Genomic DNA, 18,468 nt, shown 5'->3' on the forward strand with positions numbered 1-18,468 from the left:
TGCATTTCAACCAGTGGGAAGCCCTTCCCTAAAACGCTTAGCTCCCAGGAGAGTAACCTCTCCTAGCCCGAGGCCTTGTCGGAAACCCTTCCACGCTGGATCTTCTTTTGGTCTCTGAAATTCTCCCTCCCTCCCTGGTTGTTCATTTACCGGGTCTTGGTTTCTTTATTATCTTTTCCTTCTGTTCCAATAGCGGATTGTATATGTATTTTTTGGGCTTCCAGTCCTTTTCAGAAGAGGTGAGGTACAGGTAATATGAAGGAGAATGCTGTTATTCCCCTGGTTCCCTCTTAAGTGTTCCCCAAGTTTCCGTTGCCTTCAGAGCACCTGCCCCAGGTTCTAACAACACAGTCATTTAGCGACCAGCGACCATTCGGGGCCAGGCACCAAGCTCGGCGCTTCCCACCTATTACAGGTGGTGGAGCGGAGAGTCCGACAGCGAGCTGGCGCTTCAGGCCTCAAAGACGCGAGACCAGAAGCCAAAGTTCAGGATCGGTCACCGTCCAGCGCCGGGCGGCTGCCAGCTGCGCCAGACGTCGCCCGCACGCTTTTACCGAGCCTGTGGGCAGGCGAACGGCGCGTGAGCCCTCATTGATTGGCTAGCTGAGCCGGCACCCGAGCCAATGGGAATGCGCCTTATTGTCAGGCGCGCAGCCGGCCGGCGCGGGGGTCTGGGCAGACAGGCTGTTGCCGTGGAGACGCCTGGTGAATTCCCGGGCGGCGGGTTTGGAGACGGCCCCGGGGGTGCCGGCGCGTCTCTCCGGAGCTAGGGGCAGCGGCGAGGGCGCCAACGTGAGGGGCGGCGGGCGCGAGGCTGAGGCCGGTGCGGACGCAGCGGGCTCCTGGGCAGCCCCAGTGCCTACAGTCGGGGAAACGGAGGCCGTAGTGCTGGAGCTACGAGGCCGAGCCATCCGGCTGACCCGCGCGGGCCATTTCGCGGCTCTTTCCGCTGCCCTGGGGTGCATAGGACTGGCTCTGGCCTCCGGAGTGGTTCACAGGGACAACAGCAGGATCCACCATTGATTCGGCGTTTGCTGGAGGCAAAGCCCAGCACTAAACCCTTGACTGGTGTTCTTTCACTTCACCTTCACTGCAGCCCCGCGAGGTGAGTACTATTATCACCATATACAGGGGTGGAAACTGAGGCCGAGAGGTGGGTGGCCCGACTGCACACTGAAAATTTTGACTGCACTGGTGCCGCCCCGGAGGAGGCGGACCCGGCTAGAAGAACTTGACGCTTCAGGTGTCTGCACCAATGGCTTTGGGAACACTTAACTCTGGGGCCAGAGTTACTATAGGTCATAACTGTGGGACGGTGGGATTCCCTGCAGCTATGGTTCCTTCTGTGTGATTCATAACTGTGGTTAGGACTAAAATATCCCTTGAATGGTTTCGTTTGAGGTCGGCAAACTTTTGTTGTAAATATAAAAATATATCTTTCTAAATAGATTTTCCTATTCTGGACATTTCATATAAATGGGATCATACGATATGTGGTCTGTGACTGGCTTCTTTTACTTTACTTAGCGTAATATTGTCATGGTTCATCCAGGTTGTCAGTAGTTCATTACTTTTTATCGTTGAATAATATTCCATTGTTTGGATATACCACATTTTATTTATCCTTTCATCAGTTCACGAACATTTGGTTTGTTTCCACTTTTCGGTTATTATGAATAGTGCTGTCCTCATTAATTTTTAGAGTAGCATATTACTTCATTGTGTGGATGTACCCTTGTTTATTCCTCCACTCAATTATCTATGGCCGTTTAGGTTGTTTTCAGTGTCTTTCAGTTACAAACAATGCTGCAATGAATAACCCTGTGCATATGTATTTTCATATTGTTGGAGGTACATCTTCAGGGTAGATTCCTAGAAGTGGAATTGCTGGGTTGAAAGGCAGCTGCATTTGTAATTTTGTCAAATGCCCCTCCAGAGGAATTGAACCAAGTTTCATTCCCACCAACAATGAGAACAATGCCTGTTTCCCCACAACCTCACCAACAGAGTGTGCTGTTGTCATACTTTAATTTTTGCCAGTGTGATAGATGAGAAATGGTGTCTCAGTGCTGTTTAAGTTTTTATTTCTCTAATTATGTGTGAGTTTGAACACATTTTCATATGTTTGAGAGCCAGTTGTATGTCTTTTTTGGTGAATTGTTCGTTCATATATTTTCCCCATTTTTCTATAAGGTTTTTGTTTTTCTTCCCTCAGGGTTTTTTTTTGTTTTTTCAAAATTGTGGTAAAGTGTACATTACATGAAATGCACCACTTTAACTGTTTTTTTAAGTGCACAGCTCCATGGCATTAAGTACATCCACACTGTTGTACAACCACCGTCACCATCCATCTCCTGAACTTTTTTTTATCCACCAAAACTAAAACTCTGTCTCTGTTAACCACTAACTCCCTATTCTTCCCTCTCCCAGCCCTTGGCAACCACCATTCTACTTTCTGCCTCTCTGACTTTGCCTGTTCTGGGTACCTCATATAAATGGAATCATGTAGTATTTGTCTTTTTGTGACTGGCTTATTTCACTTAGCATAATGTTTCATCCGTGTTGTAGCATGTGTCAGAATGTGTTTCCTTTTTTAAGGCTGAATAATATTCCATATCTATCTATCTATATATACACACACACACATATATATATATCTCTAGCCCACATTTTATTTATCCACTTATCTGTCAGTGGACACTTGGGTTTTAACCTTTTGGCTATTGTTAATAATGCTGTGTCTCTAAAAGCTTTGTTGAGACATAATTTACATGCCATACATGTCACCTACATAAGACGTGGTTTTTGGTGTATTCACGCAGTTGTGTAACTATCACCACAATCAATTTTAGAACGTTTTCATCCCACCAGAAAGAAACCCCATACCCATTAGTAGTCACTCCCCATTTATGTCTCCCCCAGTCCCCTATTTACTTTCTGTTTCTATAGATTTGCCTATTCTGGACAGTTCATATAAATGGAATCAGACCAAATGTGGCCTTTTTGACTGGCTTCTTTCATTTAGCTTAAGGTTTTCAAAGTTCATCCATGTTGTAGTATCAGTCAGGACTTTCATCTATTTTATGACTGAATAATAATCCATCGTATGGACATAATGCATTTTATTTATTCACTAATCATTTGATGGGTATTTGCTTTTTTTCCACCTTTAAGCTATTTTGAATATGCTGCTGCGAACACTGGTGAACAAGTTTTAGTGTGGACATACGTTTTCATTTCTCTTGGGTAGATACCTAGTAGTGGAATTTCTGTGTTTGACATTTTGAGGAACCACCAGACCAATTTCCACAATGACTGTACCATTTTACATTCCCATCAGTAGTATATGAGGTCCTGATTTCTCCACATCTTCACCAATCCTGTCATTTTTGCAGACTTCACACTGATCTGCGGACCTCTAATTTTTTTCCTTTCTATTTCCTAAGTTTTGTTCTCCCAGAAACTCACAGTGGCTCCCCTATTGTCTACAGAATCAAGTTCCGATTCCCTAGCACAGCACCCTCCTGTCTTCCACACCCATCCCTGCTCTCAGGCCCCTTGTTGGCCCTTGCTTGTCTGCCACCCTGCTGTCCCTGCCTCTGCTTCACTGTGACCTACTGCCATATTGTCCCTTCCTCAAGGCTAACACAAGGGTTTACTCCACTCCCTCACCTTCTTGATCCCTTTGAATGAATTGGTCTTCTCCATCCGTGGATGTTGCCTTGTTTTTCTTTATTTTAGTCAACTTTTGAAAAAAATAATTGTTTATAGATCCATTGCCTCTGCTGAGCAGTGAGGCCTGGGGACAGGAGTTGGTCTCACTTTTCTGTGTCCTGGCACTTGGTGCTTTGCCTGGCAAGGGCACATGCTCAAGCTGAGGGGCTGAGAGGCTCTGTGTGTGACAGACTGCACAGCTATTCCAAGACAGTCACTCACCAGCCTATGTGCCTAGAGGTGGGAGGCCCATGGCTTTGGGGACTGGTTCCTGGTGGGCCCTTGGCATTGTGACATTCTTGGCTTTTCATGGGCCCTCTCTGTCCTTTGTCCTCTCTAGGAGACTTGTGAACTGGTGCAGCCTCCGTGGGTGATGGAAAGCAGTGCTAAGCAGCGGTGCTGAAGCCCTTGAGTATGGTAAGGACTGATGCTTGCCTATTTTGCTAGTGTCAGTGTTCTTCTGTTACTTCACTCCTGGGGGTGAGGGGCATTTTCCTGAGTGGGCCCTGAAGTCTGTCACTGTGGGGCAGTTTTCCTCCTGGCTGTTGGCACATTCAGGGGTGTGAATGCTTCACTTTTGTTGTAGTTGCTTGCAGGGCCTCATCATGGTTCCTAAAAAGGGACAAAGTTAACCCATTTTGTTGTAATCTGTTATTCCAATTCCTGGGTCTTCCTCTATGTTGAGTCATTGCTGGGTGTCCCCAGCCTCTGTTCCTTTTGCAGTGGATAGTACCCAGAACATGTTCCCTGAACAAGTTGGTATGATCCCCATAGACATGTTCTTATTCTTCTGTTACTGAACTCAAAGGCTTCGCTGTTTGGGGTACTTTGTTCAGGAATGAGATACAGTTGTCCCAAGGTAGTTTTATTACTTGTAGCAAGTAAAGGACACAGCATTCATATCCAAAGCTGTCTCCCAAAGGGAGGCTTAGCCAATGCTTATATGAACAGTTTGGTCAATTACACATTCTTTGCAGTTGGCTATATTTATGAGTTGAGTTCCTGTCAAACTTAAACCATTTATAGCTGGTCTGCAAAATACTGTGCTACATTTTAACATTTGGCAAGAATAGCATTTACTAAGAAAGACCCAGAACTTGAGACCCTTGTCCTATCTAACACTTCTTTTTTCACCAGGTGATCACTTATTATTTGTTCCCCACATTCTGAGAAGGCCATAGCTGTTCAAGGCAGACTAGATTATGGAGCAGGGTTGTATTCATTATGGGTTGTTGAAGAGACAGTGGCATCTCATCTGAACGCAACTCTTTTCTTTTCTCAAAACTCTGTTTCTAGATTCGAATTGCAGCCTTAAATGCCAGCTCCACAGTTGAGGATGATCATGAAGGAAGCTTCAAAAGTCACAAAACTCAGACAAAGGAGGCCCAGGTATGTAAACCATGGGTTTCCTCTGCAGGTAGATCCTGCTTCTCATTTCTGTAGGTGGTACCTCATTTTCAATGTATTCAGATGAATCTTAACGGGATTTTAGGGGATGAGATCCTGGGAGGTTGGAGTGTTAAGATTGTCTTCACTACAGACGGTATAGCTGACAATTAACATGGCCTTGACTTCAGACCCCATTACATACATTTTTGGCATAAAAAAGACAAACCTTTGTACTGCGTGAAAACTTCACCTGTCTTTGTTTGCAGGAAGCAGAGGCTTTTGCCTTGTATCACAAGGCCCTGGATCTGCAAAAACATGACCAGTTTGAGGAGTCTGCCAAGGCCTATCATGAGCTGCTGGAGGCACGCCTGTTGCGAGAGGTGAGGCACCAGCAGGCCAGGAGGCAGACCCTGGAGCCAGGTGGCCTCTGCCCTCCCACTTATTGGCTATGTAGCCTTGGACACATTATTTCCCCTCTCAGCTTCCCTGCCTGTAGATTGTATGCTTGGGTTGCTGTGAGGGTTGAGTAAATCCAATGAAGCATGTGGAATGGTACTTGGTACGTAGTAAGAGTTCTGAAAGTGTCAGCTGTCATTGTTACTTAGTCTTCACAACCATTCTGCCAACTAGGTGGGGGTTATTGTCCCCATTTTCTAGTTGTAGAAATGGAGGCTTATGAGGTGTTGATGGCTCAGAGCTACCCAACTAGTGAAACATTAGAGCCAGGATTGTAGCCCATGGTTTTCTGATTTCTAAGTGCTACCCATTGGTAGCACATTGTGGCAAAATGCCATTTGGGTGACAGCCCATTAGCTCAGGGAGCCTATGTAGGTGTGCCATGGGCTTTTGAAAAATGTAGCCAGAGAAAAGAGTTGGGAGACAAGCACAGAGGCAGGCTGAGGGAGCAGAGCCATATTGAAGACATGGGCATGGTATAGAGGGACAGGCAGGAAAGGACATGGATCCATCATGGGGACCATGCTATACTGGTGAGTGAGTTAGCTGGGTCATGGAGATGTTACTTGGAGGTTTGGGAATGGGTCTCCACCTGCATTTGATTTAGGAAGGTGATGTGTATTTCATTAAGAGGAAAGGTTTTTGTTTTCAAGTATTCAACACAGAGATAATGTGTAGTAAGGAAGCAGACAGACTTCATCCCGCAGACATTTTTAGGACCACATAGTCCTTCAGTTGAGCAGAGTCTCCGACAATCCCAGGAAGGCAGACATTTGTGTCTCAAGCCCTGCCCTTGGATAGTGTCCACCACTGATGAGGCAGATGCTGAGTTCTAATTGTCAGTATAAAGTGTCTATCCCTTCTCTCTCTCAAGGTATCTCTTCTTCAATTGTGTAGCTTGTCAGGATTCTTTGGGGCTGGCTTAGTGTCTTGGAATTCGGGTTGTAGGAATTGTGACCCCCCTCCTCCCCTTTTAGTAGGAAGTGAGTGAGGGCCCAGAGAGGGAAAAAATGATTTTATTCCACTTTTACTGAGCGCCAGCTGTGGGCCAGGTTCTGGGCATGTTTTAGGAGTGGATCTTCCCTGTTAGGCCACAGTGAAGTGGGCCTTTGCAACGTGAGTGGGTAGGCACAGCACTGAGTTGGCAGTCTAAAGACAGAGCTGATTCTGGGTGCACCCAGCACCTGACGATGGGCTAGTCATGGGGCCTTGGACTGAAGGGCACTGGCTGTGTGTCAGCCTTGCAGTCGTAGATGTGTTCTGCTGTTATGTGTGGATGTATGGTTTACTAGTTATTCTCTGAGGTAGACTCATAGCCTCTGTAACTGTGTTCACACCATTTTTTGAACAGTTCTGTAGCTGGAGGGGCAAAGGCCCTGGTCAGCCTGCTCTTGGGGATCTCTTCAGTATAAGGCAGACGACAGTAGAAAGTAGTGAATGAGGCTTGATTTGAGCTCTTCAGTGTTTTGTTTTGTTTTAAAATTTATCATTGTTGAAAGAATTACAAATGCCCCCCTTTTCCCCCCATTGATCCCCTCCACACTGCACCGCTCCCCCAGGCGTTCACCCACACTATTGTCTGTGTCCCTGGGTTATGCATATAAGTTCTTAGATTAATCTCTCCTCACCCACCCCTGCCTTCCCTCTGAGATTCAATTCGTCAGTCTGTTCCATGCTTCTATGTCTCTGTATATCTATTTTGTTCATTGGTTTATTTTGTTCATTAGATTCCACATATGAGTAAGATCATGTGATACTTGTCTTTTTCTTAGCATAATACTCTCCAGGTCCCACTATGCTGTCTCAGGGATAAGGGATCCTTCATTTTAACAGCTGCATAGTATCCCATGGTATAAATGTCCGAGAAGATACTTGATATGATTTCAGTCTTCTTGAACTTGTAGACTTGTTTTGTGTCCTAACGTGTGGTCTGTCTTTGATAATGTCCCATGTGCACTTGAGGAGAATGCCTATTCTGCATCTTTGGAGTGGAATGTTCTGTAAATGTCAATTAAATCCATCTGATCTAGTGTATCATTTAGAGTTACTGTTTCCTTGTTGATTTTTTGTCTGGAAGATCTATCCAGTGAAGTCAGTGGGGTGTTAAAGTCTCCTACTATGACTGTATTGCTGTTGATCTCTTTTAAAGCCCTCCAGAAGTGTTTTTTTTTCCTTTCTGTTTTTTTTTTTTTTTTCAGCCTGTGTTTTTGATGGGATTCTTTTAAGAGCTCTAGGGTAGGTTTCTTGGATTAGTCAAGGGGTGCCTCCTGAAGGTTCCTTGGGTCTTACCTGTTCTGAACATGAAGAATGATGTGTGAAGGTGATCTGTCCCAAGACAAGGCTGGCATGTGGACTCGCCCTTGGAAACTTCTTCTTTGTGCCAGCCAGTTTCTGTGTTAGAAAATACTTTATGTCCTGTGGTCAGAGCAATAGTTTTTCTAATCAGTGGTTTCTTAGACGTTATAATGTTTTCTAAGATTGTCATAACTTTTTATATAAAGGATGCTTACAATCTTTATGCTCTTTGGGTTCACTTTCTCTTTTGATATTTAGGGTAGGAATTATTGTCCTTATGTTATAGAGTTCCTTGGGACACTAACTTTAGCGTTAAAGTAACTTGTCTGTTGTCAAGTGACAAGTTACAGAGTCTGAAGCTCAGCCTTCTGACTCCTATTCCAGTGTTCTTCCTGCTGTAGGACGTGTAGGATGCTGACTGCCTGGGCACTTGCTGCCTGGGCCCTTCCTGCTGTCCCCAGGTGGTCTCCTCATGCTCTTGTCCCCTGCTGTGGTTGCCTACTAGTGCCATAAATGTCCCCATCCAGGCTTGAACCCTCAGGCATGGTGGTAGTGTGTCTTTTGGTGCCCAGAGTACCTGTACATTGCCTCGTGGTAGTCTGGCCTTTCTTCTCTGTGTGCTTCAAGCTCGAGGGGTCCTCTAAGAACATCTGGTGCAGTGCTTTCATTTTCCAGTGGAGGGTGGCACCAGACTGGCCCAAGGGCCTGCAGCAGAGGCCAGCTCAGAAGCCAGGTGTCCTGCTGACTGCCTGCTAGGGCATCAGGGCCTAGCATCACTTTTGCTCCTCTGTTTGTTTTGTTCACAGGCAGTTTCATCTGGTGATGAGAAAGAAGGATTGAAACACCCTGGGCTGATGCTGAAATATTCCACGTATAAGAATCTGGCCCAGCTGGCAGCCCAGCGAGAGGATCTGGAGACAGCCATGGAGTTCTACTTGGAGGTGTGTTTTTGGCAGTGCTCACCTCCCTTTTGGTGTTATTGAAAATTCTTGGTGGAGGGGGTGAGGTTGTGGTCTTATTGGCTGAAAAGAATTTGTAGTGGTACATCACCAAGCTGTAGTCCCCGAGACCCTGGTCTATGAGTTCAGAGAGGTCTGGGGAGCAGGGGCCTGCGTGTGCATTCTTCCTCTGCCACTTAGGGCTCTTGTGACTGTAGGTGAGGAGCTTAATCTCTCTGGGCCTCCAAGTCTAGACCAATATAATGGGAGTAATAAAAAAGAGGATGATTGTGAAAATGAAATGAGTTGGAACGTATACAAATGCTAAAAACAGAGCCTGGAACCTGGCACCCTGTACCCATTCGTGATAGTATTGCCATTATTTCTGTATTACTGTCACCATCTCTGTAGGCACCTCTGCTTTTTATGCATGTGCTGATCCTCTCTTTATCTTGCAAGGAAGAAGTCTTTATCCTCATTTTAGTGATGAGGAGACTGAGGCTCAGGATCATGCTGCTAGTCCAGACAGGAGCAGAGATGTAAACCAAGGTCCCTCTTCAGAACCCATAATCTTTCTAGAATCCCACAGGGCTCTTTTATTTTCTTTTAATTCTACTTCTTTCACTTTCACATCTGTCAAATATGTGAGAAATACAGATTTTCAGAGTGACAAAATATATCAAGAATATGTTCTGAATTAGGTAAATTGGTCCCTGTAACTTCTGTTTGCCATTTTCCTGGGTAGTTTGAGTAGCTTGGCTGGTGCTATGTCCGTTCCGTCACCAAGGGCGCCTGCTCAGTGAGAGAGCTGACTGGGTGTGTTTGTGTCCTCTGCTTATGCTGCTTCCAGGCAGTCATGCTGGACTCCACGGATGTCAACCTCTGGTATAAAATCGGACACGTGGCCCTGAGGCTCATCCGGGTCCCCCTGGCTCGCCATGCTTTTGAGGAAGGGCTGCGGTGCAATCCTGACCATTGGCCCTGCTTGGACAACCTCATCACTGTTCTGTACACCCTCAGTGATTATACAAGTGAGTCAGGCTTTGATACTTTCTCCCATGTGCTTGTGTTTTGAGGACAGGGGAGGGAGGGTGGCTTGGGTAAGCTGGAAGCCCAAGTTAACACTGAAGGTCTTTTTGCCTGTCAGGGAGAGTGGAGATGTTTTTGCATCCCTGCTTTATTCTGCTTGTCTTTCTTACTCAGTTGAGATTTATTGAGTGTATTATAGTAGTAAGTGGCATGCTCTCTGAGTGGTTTTTCCTTTAGTTATCTCATTTTATCCCTGCATTGTGCCATTCTGTGCCAGAACCCATTTCTGTAACTTGCCAACAGATGGCCTAGCAGCTGCAGCTTGACTTTTTCTGGTGCCAAGGAGCTCACTACCTTTGCAGAGCAGCAGGGCTATTGGAAAGATCTCTGCCAGACAGAGCCCCAGTCTGCTTTCCAGTTGCTTCAGCTCCCTGGTCTCAGCCTTGCCCTCTGCTCTGCAGAGAACACTTCTCCCCCTTGCATGGACTGGTTCTGAGGCAGGCACTGATTAAGTGTTCTGGTCTTGGGGGTTCTGGGCCTCCCATGGGGGTCAGCCTCCTCTGAGGCCAGAATACAGGGTGGCTCTCCAGGAGTGCTCTGAGCAGGACTGAACATATGCTGCAGGCTGGTCCCAGCAGAGCCCTGTTATTTTCATGACAGACATGCTGATGAGCACTTGTTATCATTTCCAAGATTTATGCCTGGAAGGCTGACTTGCAGAGGACTTTTTTTCTTTTATTTTTAAGGATAAATAGCACCAGGATAGAGTCTGTTGAAAAGCACTAGGGCCTACTCCTCTGTCCCCACCTCTAGTTCTTGTTCTCCACAACCACTGTTTTTTTTAAATCTTCATCCGAGGACATGCTTAGAGAGAGGAAGGCAGAAGGGAGAGGTAGGGAGAGGGAGAGAGAAACATCGATGTGAGAGAGAAACATCACTCTCCATTGTGCGGGGCTTGAACCTGAAACCCAGGTATGTTCCCTGACCAGGAATTGAACAGGCAAGCTTTCAGTGCTCCAGCCAACTGAGCCACTCCGGCTGGGCTTTGCAGCCACTTTTAAAATCTTTTTAATTGAGATAAAACATATACACAGTGAAGCGCACACCCGAGGTCCATCAGTTTGTATGTGTGAAAACATGTCAAGGTGCAAAACATTTGCAGAGCCCTAGAAGGCAGGCTGCTTTGGGTCTCTTTCCAGTCATTGCTATCCACTGAAGTAACCTTGATTTCTCCGTTTTGTCACCAGAGATGAGCTCGGTCTATTGTCGAACCTCCTCTAGGTGGCGTCAGATGGCGGCGGGTACTTTTCTCAGCCTGCGTCCCTAAGCTGTGGTTGTTCTGTCTGTGAGGGTGTGACGTTCACTAGGCCTTTTTTAGTGCTGTGTGTGTAGTCTATTATGTGCATACACAATTTGAGCATTCTGTGCTTGGACATTTGTATAACTCTGCTGTGAATGTTCCTGTACCTTTAGTGGACATAGGCACTTGTTCTGTTGTTACTCAAGTTTTCACTCCTGCCAGCAGAATATGGTAGTTCCCATGGGGCCCTGTTTTTTTCTTTTTTCCCCCAAATATATCTTTATTGATTTCAGAGAGAGGAAGGGAGAGGTATAGAGAGATAGAAACGTCAATTATGAAAGAGTCATTGATCAGCTGCCTCCTGTGCGCCCCTGACTGGGGCTCGAGCCCGCAACCTGGGCATGTGCCCTGACTGGGAACTGAACCGCGATCTCCTGGATCCTAGGTCGATGCTCAACCGCAGGGCCCCTGCTTTGACTTGAGCAGTTTCTTCTTCCAGAGGCTTTAAATCCCTTCTGGGATGCTCTTCCAGCAGCTTGGGTCAGCAGTGTTCAGCCTTTTGTCCCTGGCCACGTGGTTTAGTTCCTTTTTCTTAATCCTCACTCAAGTATATGCCCCCATTGATTTTATTTTATTTTAATTTTTTATTTTATTTATTTATTTATTTAATATGTGTAATTTTTATTTTTGTTTAAAGTATTACAGATGTCCCTTTTTCTCCCCAATGACGCGTCCCGTCCCCCCCCCCCCCCGTTCCTTCCTCCTCCCCAGTCACTCTCCCCACTATTGTCTGTGTCCTTGGGTTGTACATATATGCATATAAATTCTTTGGTTACTCTCTCCCCCTCCACCCCCTCTCCCCACTCCCTCTGACATTTCGTCAGTCTCAACTATGCTTCCATGTCATTGAATCTATTCTGCTCGTCAGTTTATTAAGTTCTTTAGATTCCACGTATAAGCGAGACCATGTGATATTTTTCTTTCGCTGCCTAGCTAATTTCACTTAGCATAATATTCTCCAGGACCATCCATACTGTCCCAAAGGGTATGAGATTCTTCTTCTTTACAGCTGCGTAGTATTCCATGATGTAAAGGTCCCACGCCCCCACTGATTTTAGAGAAGGAGAGTAGGGGAGGGAGGAGAGAGAGAAAGAGAAACATTGATGTGAGAAAGAAGTATCAGCTGGCTGCCTCTTGTATGTGCCCTGACAAGGGATCCAATCCACAACCTAGGTATGTGCCCTGACTGGGAATTGAGCCCACAACCTTTTGGTGTATGGGACAATGCTACAACCGAGTCAGGGCTGTTTAGGTCTTTGCACCCCCTTTCATGGTAGGAGAAGTTGTGCTTGGTAAACTTAAGACCTGTGGGAAAAATAGGTTTAGGGGACAGACTTGATGCATAAATCTGTGAGAGCCCTGGTAGATTTGATACTCATTTAAACCCAAAGGGAAAAGTAGCATGGTAAATTGACTCCCAGTGGCATTTATATATTTGAGATGAGCAGGCAGGGGTGCTTGGGGTTAATGCCTGCTGACCTCCTTTTGTTCCCTTGAGACTTCTCAGGCCTTCCCTCAGAAGCTAGTTTGGTTAGCTTTACTGAAGCTAAAATGTCTGCTGAGAACCAGCATTGTTCAGATGCTTAGTACCTCCCTGGTTTTCTCTCTGAAAGTCACTGATGGTCATTCTCTTGTCCCACTGTGGTCCCAGAGAAATCATGTATGTCTTTGTGTACAGATGGAGTAGCACTGTGACTAATCTCCTGCTTCTTCCCCAAGCTGTCCGTGGCCATCCTTTTGGTCAGTAAGCACACCCCTCAACCATCTGTGCATTGGCTGCTCAGCAACCCAGTGTGTGGATTGGGGAAACCTTCCTTAACTGGGCTCCTGTGGTGGGGCACTGAATGATTTCTTGATTTTTTTGAAGGCTGTTTTACAATTAGCCAATAGCTAATCGTTGTGGGCTCTGTAGGTTTTTTACAGCAGTTCCTGGAAGTGGAATTGCTGGGTCAATTGTGTGTAATGCCTGTGGTTCTCCAGAAAGGTGATATAGTTATCCTCCCCAGCAGTGGTTGGCTTGCCCCCTCTATTGTGGGTAGTAATATTTTCAGAAATCTTTCCTGATTGAATCAGTTAAAATAAGGTCTCTTTATTGTTTACTGTGCATTTCTTTGATTCTAGAGCAGGAACATTTTCCTGGGATTAACTGGCAAGGTTACAGCTTCAGAGTGCACACTCAGAAATCATAACTGTTTCTTTCCCTGCCAGCATGTCTGTACTTCATCTGCAAAGCTTTGGAGAAGGATTGTCGGTACAGCAAAGGGCTGGTTCTCAAGGAGAAGATATTTGAGGAGCAGCCTTGTCTCCGGAAAGACTCCCTCCGAATGTTCCTTAAATGGTAGGTCCTACCCTGGCTGGTGTGGCTTAGTGGTTAGAGTCAGCCTGCACACCGAAGAGCCACAGGTTCGATTCCCGGTCAGGGGCATGTACCTGGGTTGTGGGTTTGCTCCCTGCCCCCAGTTGGGGCATGTGTGGGAGGCAACCAATTGATGTGTCTCTCTTGCATCGATGTTTCTCTCCATCTGTCTCCATCTCTCTTTCTTTCTCTTTCTCTCTCTCCCTCCACCTCCCTCCCTCCTTCCTTCCTTCCCTCCCTCCCTCCCTGAAAAGCAATGGAAAAAATATCCTCCAGTGAGGATTAACAAAACAAAAGAAATTAAATGGTAGGTCCTGCCTCTTTCTTTCCTGGATCTGCACCCCTTTCTTCCTTCTCCAAGTAGTTGATGAATATCAGGAGGTGTGTGTACCTGGTTCTCTTAGTTCCTGACCTCCTGGAGGACAAGCCCCTGTACTTCATTCTCTTCATCATCATCTGGTGAACTGGCTTTGACCTGCCTTGTGTACTGCTACTCATCTGTGTCTAATCTCAGCACTGCCTCCTTGGGTGGCTGCTGCCCTCCTTCCCCACTGCTCCCCCCCCCCCCGCTCTTGGTGATTATTAGCTCTTCTTTTGCAGGAGCCTAGTGTCTACCATGCCTTCTTGACACTCACCTTTCCTTTTCCAGGATTTTGCTCCTAGTGCTGCCCAAATTCTTTGTCCCAAATACACCTCTGATTCTGTATCATTCCTGCCTGGCCTCCAGGATAAAACTCATGCTTGATGGCATTGCCCAGGAGGTCGTTTGCACTTCTGCTTCTCCCTCTCCCAGGAGAACTGTCGTAGGTCCCTGGGAGACTCTGGGCCTGGCCCCATCGTGCTCTGTCTTGTCCCTGCACCCCTGCTCCCACTTTGCTCTCACCTGGAATGCCATCTTCCCACCTCTCCACATGTTGTGCTATTGTACCTCCCTCATGTTCCAGTTCTCAGGCCACCTCTCAGTAGCTTTCCATGCTCTGACTGCCTCCCCCCAGCCCTCCAGTTGAACCAATTCCTTCATGCTCTGGTGTTTCCTTGGCCCTGGAACTCAGATCGTGGTGGTGGTGGAGATTATTTATCTCAGCCCCTCCCTTGTAAGACTGTCTCTCGTTCACATTTGTTTTGACCTTTGGAGAGAGAGATAAAACAGTTAAGTCCTTAAGCAAGAGGCCCTGTAGTGGAACCCTGACAGGAGGCCTCAGGACAGTCTGGGCACAAGGGCAGGTACTGCTGGGCTACCTCAGATAGAGGTGTATCTGTAGAAGGGCACCTGAGGCCCCAAAGTCCCATCCTTTCTGTCATTTGGAGATACCATAGACTTTGGTGAACTTGACTGGTTGGATGACTGTTTGTTGGGATGGACAGGATGGTCTATTTAAATCCTTTAAATTTTTTCTATAAATAATTAAAGAGCAAGATTTTATTTTCCTGTGGCTTTTCTGACATTACTCTGATACCGTTGATACATATGAAAACCCTTTGCTCAGTTTTGAATTGCAGAAGGAACAAAGGGTATTAGTCATTTCTAGTGTACGTGAGTATTAAGAATGCTGATTACTGCCCTTCAGAGGCCAGACTCAAGTGGTTATTTTATTTGTAGGAAGAATTAATATAGATTAAAGAGTATTAACTGTATCCCTGTCTGTAAAATTTTAGCTTTGGCTCTGGTTCGTAACATTGTAATTTCTCCCTGTCTTACATGCTGTGCTGTTAGTGACATGTCTATCCATGATGTGTCTGTGAGCGCGGATGAGACACAGGCCATCATAGATGAGGCCCTGGGACTGAGGAAGAAGAGACAAGCGCTAACTGTGCGGGAGAAGGAGCCAGACCTGAAGCTGGTGCAGCCCATCCCATTTTTCACGTAGGTTGTCCGTGTCTCTGGGGATGCTGGGTCGACTGGTGGGCCCTGCACAAGAGTGAGAGACTGACTCCAGGCTGGTGGCATGAGTGGGAGCTGGGTGTACATTGACACATGGCTGGAGGCCTGTGGCCTACTTTTTAACTGATAAGAAGTAGCTGGGTCCAGCCGGAGTGGCTCAGCAGTTGAGCATCGACCTATGATCCAGGAGATCGCAGTTCAATTCCCAGTCAGGGCATATGCCAGGGTTGCCTGCTCGATCCGCAGTAGAGGACGTGCAGGAGCAGCTGATGAATGACTGTCTCATCATTGATGTTTCTCTCTCTCTCCCCCTCTCCCTTCCTCTCTCTGAAATCAATAAAGACATATTTTAAAAAAAAAGTAGTAGCTGGGCCTCTCCCAGGTAGGCCCAGTCTGAGTCCCTCTTTGCTGTTGCCATTCTTGACCCCAGCTCCCTGCCACATTCCTGTAAGCCCCCTCTCAGTCCCACCCAGGCAGGAAAAGGAGACTAACATTTGCCAAGCACTTGACAGGAGGAAACCAGATTCAGAGCAGTTAAATGGTGATTGGGGAGCTTGGAGATGTTTGCAGGTCTGGGTTCCCTGGTTCTCAAGCCCAAGATCTCTCTCCAGGGCCCTTGTGAGTCCCATGGTGTGTGAAAGCTACCCCCAGTCCAGGAAGGACAAGACAGCTGGTATTGGCAGGCCAATAGAATTTGGGTAATTTAGCCCCTTAGTGAGGCCTAGTGTGCAGTTTCTGTGTTTAAAAATTCTAACATACAATCTTGAAGTTTTAAATTTAGTATGCCTTGGCAGCAGCATTCCTTCCTTCTTTCCTCTTCTCAGAGGCTTTGTCACATAGTGGTCCATGGCTCCTGTCCATGGACATTGACCAGGCAGAGGGGTTGGGGTGTGGGTGGGGGCATTGTTTCTGGGCAAAGGGAAGCCGTTTGAAGGCCTGTGGTATGCAGAAGTGTGATTTTGTTTGCAGAATTGAAAGAAAGCTAGCATGGTGAGAGTAGGGGTGGTATGAAATGAGGCTGGGACAGTTGACCAGTCCAGGCTGTGTAGCACCATGGCTGAGGATTTGGGTTTTAGCCTTAGAGCACAGGAAGCCATTCAGGGGTGATGGATGGATGGATGGATGGATGGATATATCCATACCATATCATACCAACACACAACATAATACAACACGACACATATCACCAGAAAAAACACAATAGATGGCACACAACATAACACACCACACCATAACGCACAGTAAAACACAGTGGTCTTGGTTTGCCATCCAGCAACTCTGGCCCACATGGGGACTCGAGATGCTGCTCCCAAAAGACCCTGCCCAAAGGGCCCATTTAGTTCTTTTAGAACACATCCTTGTTAGCATGCCTCCTCTGCCCCCAAAAAACACCTAGATTAGTGGCAGCAGAAAAATGTCACAGCTGTTTTAAAGGTTTGACCTGTGGGGAAGGAGCTTTTCAAGTGAGTCAGTGGTTTTCTGCCTGGGTGAGTGAAGGTGCCTGAGGCTGAGATGTTGCAGGGCTTCTGATGGTGTGAGGGGAGGAGGGTGCTAGCCCTGCTCCAGTTGCTCCACCTCAGCTGTGTTAGACTCAAAGATTTTGTCAGTAATGACAATGACAAAACCATGACAACTCTCCCTTTCCTCGTGGAGATTACAGCCCTGGGGCCAGCTCTGCTGCCTTTCCAAAGGCCAGCTGGCCCTGTGTCTAGAGCACCCTGTGATGGGGTACTGACCAACTGTGGTGACTATCTCCTTGCAGCTGGAAGTGCCTTGGAGAGAGTTTGCTAGCCATGTACAACCACCTCACTACCTGCGAGCCCCCGCGGCCCAGCCTTGGCAAGAGGATTGACCTGTCTGACTACCAGGACCCCAGCCAGCCTCTGGTGTCCTCTGTGGTGGTGGCGCCTGTCAGCGTGATCCAGCCAAGCCCTGTCAGTGCCAACTCATCCTTGACTGTGGCAGAGCCTGTGCTTTCCTTTTCCCCTGTGGCCACAACCAGCTTCCCGCTGCACAGTCCCAGCCTGCTAGAAACAGGTATCCCCATGGGTGAGCAGGCCTCCTGAGATTGGCTTCTGGGGAGACACAGTTTGCTGGGCAGGAATGAGTCTTGGGCTGTTTTGGTCTTTCCAGAGCACAACAGGCCCTGCTGATACTCCTGGTCTGAGGTTTAAGCAAGAGCTCCTGGACCTGTGGAGTGCCTCTCAGCCTGCTCTTGGGGCTGCTGCTCCTTAGGGGCCTTTGCTTCTCAGGGGCTGCTTCAGTAATGAAGCCCCCTCATGGAAGGGGTTGGGGCTTAGGGATGCAGCTCCTTGGGACCGCTCAACACCCAGCTGATATGCCCTGGCATTCCTGCTTGTGATGTGTGAGCTGGCAGGTCCCTCTGCTGTTTCTGCTTAGTTGCTGGCCACATGCCATAGCACTCAGCACTGCTGTGCACTAACAGTCTGAGTTCTTTGGCCTTAAAAAATAGCTAAGTTACCACCACATGTGGTTGTGTGTGTGTATACATGTATATTTTTAGTAGGTTTAATCTTTATTGTTGAAAGTGTTACAGATGTCCCCCTTTTCCCCCCCTGTTGGCTCCCTCCCCCCCAGCCCTGCCCCCTCCCCAGGCTGTGGTAGTATATTTTTGAAAGGTTTTATCGATTTTTATTATCATTGGAATTGTAAAAAATTTCAGACAAAAACTCCCAAGCCTTTTCTTGATTTCCTGTGTTACTAGAAAAAGAAGTTTCTGGATGAACACATATGCGATCGTTTCTGACTTTTTAACTTAATCGTGTGTGATTCTCCTCTGCTTTCTGAGGAGAGATTCTTTCACCTACATCATGTCATTTGGTGCTCAGGATCCTGGACAGTGGGTAGAGTCAGTGTGGCTGCTACTTGCTTTAACCCATCCCAGGTTCATCCCTGAGGCCCCAGAGGCTCTTGCAGCCATCCAGTATGAAGGGCGGGGAACGGAGGAAGGTTTGATTCAGACCCTTGTGTTATGTAGCCATGGAAAATAGTCTTGAGATCTGGCCTATGGGCTCTGTGAATTCGAGAA

General features: G+C 47.0%; 1 protein-coding gene across 1 annotated transcript in view; it reads left to right on the plus strand.

The window, feature by feature from the left end:
• Positions 1–813: 813 nt before the first annotated feature.
• CABIN1 (calcineurin binding protein 1) overlaps positions 814–18,468 on the plus strand; it is a 117,715-nt gene continuing 100,060 nt past the window's right edge. Inside the window, exons 1-9 of the mRNA XM_016204301.2 lie at positions 814–1,105; positions 4,055–4,131; positions 5,011–5,103; positions 5,370–5,483; positions 8,661–8,795; positions 9,643–9,823; positions 13,390–13,519; positions 15,252–15,401; positions 17,182–17,456. Coding sequence (XP_016059787.2) covers positions 4,129–4,131; positions 5,011–5,103; positions 5,370–5,483; positions 8,661–8,795; positions 9,643–9,823; positions 13,390–13,519; positions 15,252–15,401; positions 17,182–17,456 — 1,081 coding nt within the window. The 5' untranslated portion in view covers positions 814–1,105; positions 4,055–4,128. The remainder of the gene's footprint in view (positions 1,106–4,054; positions 4,132–5,010; positions 5,104–5,369; positions 5,484–8,660; positions 8,796–9,642; positions 9,824–13,389; positions 13,520–15,251; positions 15,402–17,181; positions 17,457–18,468) is intronic.

Source organism: Miniopterus natalensis, chromosome 20 (assembly GCF_054644295.1).
Source record: "Miniopterus natalensis isolate mMinNat1 chromosome 20, mMinNat1.hap1, whole genome shotgun sequence".
In the NCBI taxonomy this organism is placed as follows: Eukaryota; Metazoa; Chordata; class Mammalia; order Chiroptera; family Miniopteridae; genus Miniopterus; species Miniopterus natalensis.